General features: G+C 28.3%; 1 protein-coding gene across 1 annotated transcript in view; it reads right to left on the reverse strand.

Moving 5' to 3' along the window:
* LOC108576247 (inactive dipeptidyl peptidase 10) overlaps positions 1–3,074 on the reverse strand; it is an 8,669-nt gene that overhangs the window by 3,259 nt on the left and 2,336 nt on the right. The window contains exons 2-7 of the mRNA XM_017939205.1: positions 2,432–2,593; positions 2,058–2,210; positions 1,721–1,848; positions 1,325–1,536; positions 1,057–1,220; positions 606–709 (exon numbers count right to left, since the gene is read on the reverse strand). Of these exons, the coding sequence (XP_017794694.1) occupies positions 606–709; positions 1,057–1,220; positions 1,325–1,536; positions 1,721–1,848; positions 2,058–2,210; positions 2,432–2,593 (923 nt within the window). The remainder of the gene's footprint in view (positions 1–605; positions 710–1,056; positions 1,221–1,324; positions 1,537–1,720; positions 1,849–2,057; positions 2,211–2,431; positions 2,594–3,074) is intronic.

Raw genomic sequence — 3,074 nt, forward strand, 5'->3', positions numbered from 1 at the left:
AGCTTTTTTCAAAATCACGTAATACATCTATATGTCATATTATAAATTATAAGCTTGATATGAAATTCATCACACAGAAATACTAGTTCATTTGATATTTTGAATAAAAATTAATTATACTTTTATTTTTTAACAGGCTTGAGCACTTATTATTAACTTTACAATTTTTAACATTATTATAAGAAATTAAGCGAGAATGGTACTTTTACGTTAGTAATATCGTTATCTTATAAATACAAAAATGTGTCATTTATCAGTGCCTAAATGATTAAGCATAAACTGTTATTAAAGTTTATTTATAATTAAAAAGTATTCTTAAAAACCAGTTCATTTTAAACCAAAAAGAACTACTCCTCATGTATATTTTAAAATATCTTGCCGAAATAATATGCTTCCTTTTTTGAAGTACCTTTGGGAGTGTCACCATAGAAACATCTAAATGTTTCTTGTAAAAAACAACAAAGTGCAATCACTATTCAAGACATTTTCAATTTTGTTCATTCTTTTTTTTTTGTAAAGACGAATAATTACACCTAATGAGGAAAAATTAATAAGAGAAAATTTGTTCAAGCACTCCATACTCCAAACTTTATAAGTAAACTCACACAGGCTCGATGAGAGGTGGCGGTTTCACTACCTTCGTATGAATATTCTTTGGATCTACCAAGTCGGCTACATAGAGACGCACTACAGGATTTGGTGTTCCTGGCTATAAAATCGAAATCAATATCTAATAATCTTTCATATCTATAATTGATAAATTATTAGTCAAAATGTAGTCAGTAACAAACAGACTATTAAAATAAAATTATCTGCATATATGTACATACATATTTTCTCTAACACTATTTAGATTGGAATTAAGATCATTTTCAACGTTTTAAAAATTAATTACAATATTGTACTTGTATCAAATGAAGCATCAGAACATAATATTCTTAGAAAATAAAGCAGCAAACGTTTCTTAAAAAAAAATATGCTTCTACCAATACATAACCATCAAGATCAGTCAAATTATAATAGTCAATTTAAAAAAATTTATAGAAATAAATTTACCTTAGGATAACGCAAAGATCGTATATCAGGATATAAAGCTTTATTCCCTTCTCCAAACCAAGATATATGCATTTCCTCAACAAGTGAATCATTAAAAGAAGCATATAGCATCATGCGACTATCTGATGACATCCAAATTGCTTCTGCATGGTGTAGGATCTCCTCTGTAGATACATAAAAAGTATATTCCAATATTCATGTTATTCAATATAATTGCAAATCTATCATATGTTTCTGAAGAATCTCAAATGTATTTCTGTTATATTACCTTCATAGAGCCAGTCTGGTAATCCATTTGATAAAATACCAGGAATTGCAGTGTCAGTAACTCTATATCCTATGTTACTTTTAGGACTTGTTATATAATAAATATCATAGTCTTGCACCATAACTAATCCATGATCACGTGGAGTCCATTGAGCTAACAAAAGATAGGGATGGACATCCCTCTCAGGATATGGAGTCAATGGTATAGTTTCTCTGTAACAATAAAAGCAACTTCTTTATTGAATTAAGTCTTTAAAATATATACATTTATCTGAAATTAATATTTACAGGTATTTTCATATAACTGGATTATAGAGTTTCAAGAGAGACTCATTTACTTATATAGATTTCCTAATTAAGTTAAATTAACATTATTTTTTCAATTGTTTTTACTTACCGCGTGTTCACATCATAGATTGTATATTGTGCTAAATATGAGTATCTGAAGAGTTTCTTCACATTGTGTGCAAGTAGCAAATAATTATGATCCGGTGACAATGAGAACTTGGCAGGATTCAGTATCCTCTGTATGCAAAATACCTCTTAATGTTGTGTTTTTGTGCTAGAAAGCCTAAGTATAAATATACAAATATTTGCTAATAAACATAATTTTCTGTATCTATAGGTATTTAAATGACATACATACCTGTTAAATATAATATTTTATTTTATATTATTTGATTAAACTAACTATGATATGACTAAAAATATGTGTATAATTAACTTGAACTCACAAAAGTTTCATTGGGCATTAAACTGCGGGAAGTGATGTTTTTTGGCAAAACGTGCAGTAGTGAAATTCCACCCCACATGTCCCGGTAGCAAATGTGCTGTTCGCTTACCCATGACCCGTTAAAGAGGAGAGGTGTTAATTCTCCAGAAAGAACCTGGACAGTATTCATCTTGTATTAGAATAATATTTAGAATTTTTTTTATTAATATTTCACGAATGATATAATTCTTAAGTCTATACTTGTGATATAAAAAAATTTCACAAAGACTAATGGAATTACACTCTTGAAAAATAATTTAAAAGGTATAACGTTACGAATAATATATGAATATATAATAGTTTAATTTATAACACTATACGAATATTATTCTTTACCTCAGAAAGTCTTAATCTAGCGCCTTGTACTCTGGGGCCTTCATCAGGTGGTGTTAATAAGGCAACCGATGTCACAATCAAAGCGAGGACCGCAACGATCACGAGTAAAGCTATCAAAATGCCACGCCAATTCCTTTGATTTGGATTTGTTGATACTAGCTCCTATCACAAAGTTACTCACTAATGCCAGTGTCAGGTAATTGGGTGTAATAAATATTTAAACAATTTCGACTCAGCTCGAGTTAGCAAACATACTCGCATTTTTATTTCATTTACTTTATTGTTTCTTATTAATTTGGTTTAACAAATTTTTATTTCACGTATTATTATAAAAACAACAGCATCTTACGAATTAGCAAATTTTATTTAACGCTAAATTAAATTATATTTAAAGGCGTCGAAAGAATTGTGGAATTAAATTAAAAGGGGAACGTTACAACTTAAACTGAAGAGTTCATAATAAATTTGCAATTATTTTTCTATAAAATGACCTTAAATATTCAAACTAAAGCATCACGAAATTACACGTTTTTGTCTTAAAACAGATTATAAAAGTATAATTTTGCATATAACGAAAGCTAATTGAATAATTAGTAAGTTTTATTATATGCATATTTTATGTTCATTTTAAGCAGTAAATTAT

Source organism: Habropoda laboriosa, unplaced genomic scaffold, assembly GCF_001263275.1.
Source record: "Habropoda laboriosa isolate 0110345459 unplaced genomic scaffold, ASM126327v1 scaffold212, whole genome shotgun sequence".
Classification (NCBI taxonomy): domain Eukaryota; kingdom Metazoa; phylum Arthropoda; class Insecta; order Hymenoptera; family Apidae; genus Habropoda; species Habropoda laboriosa.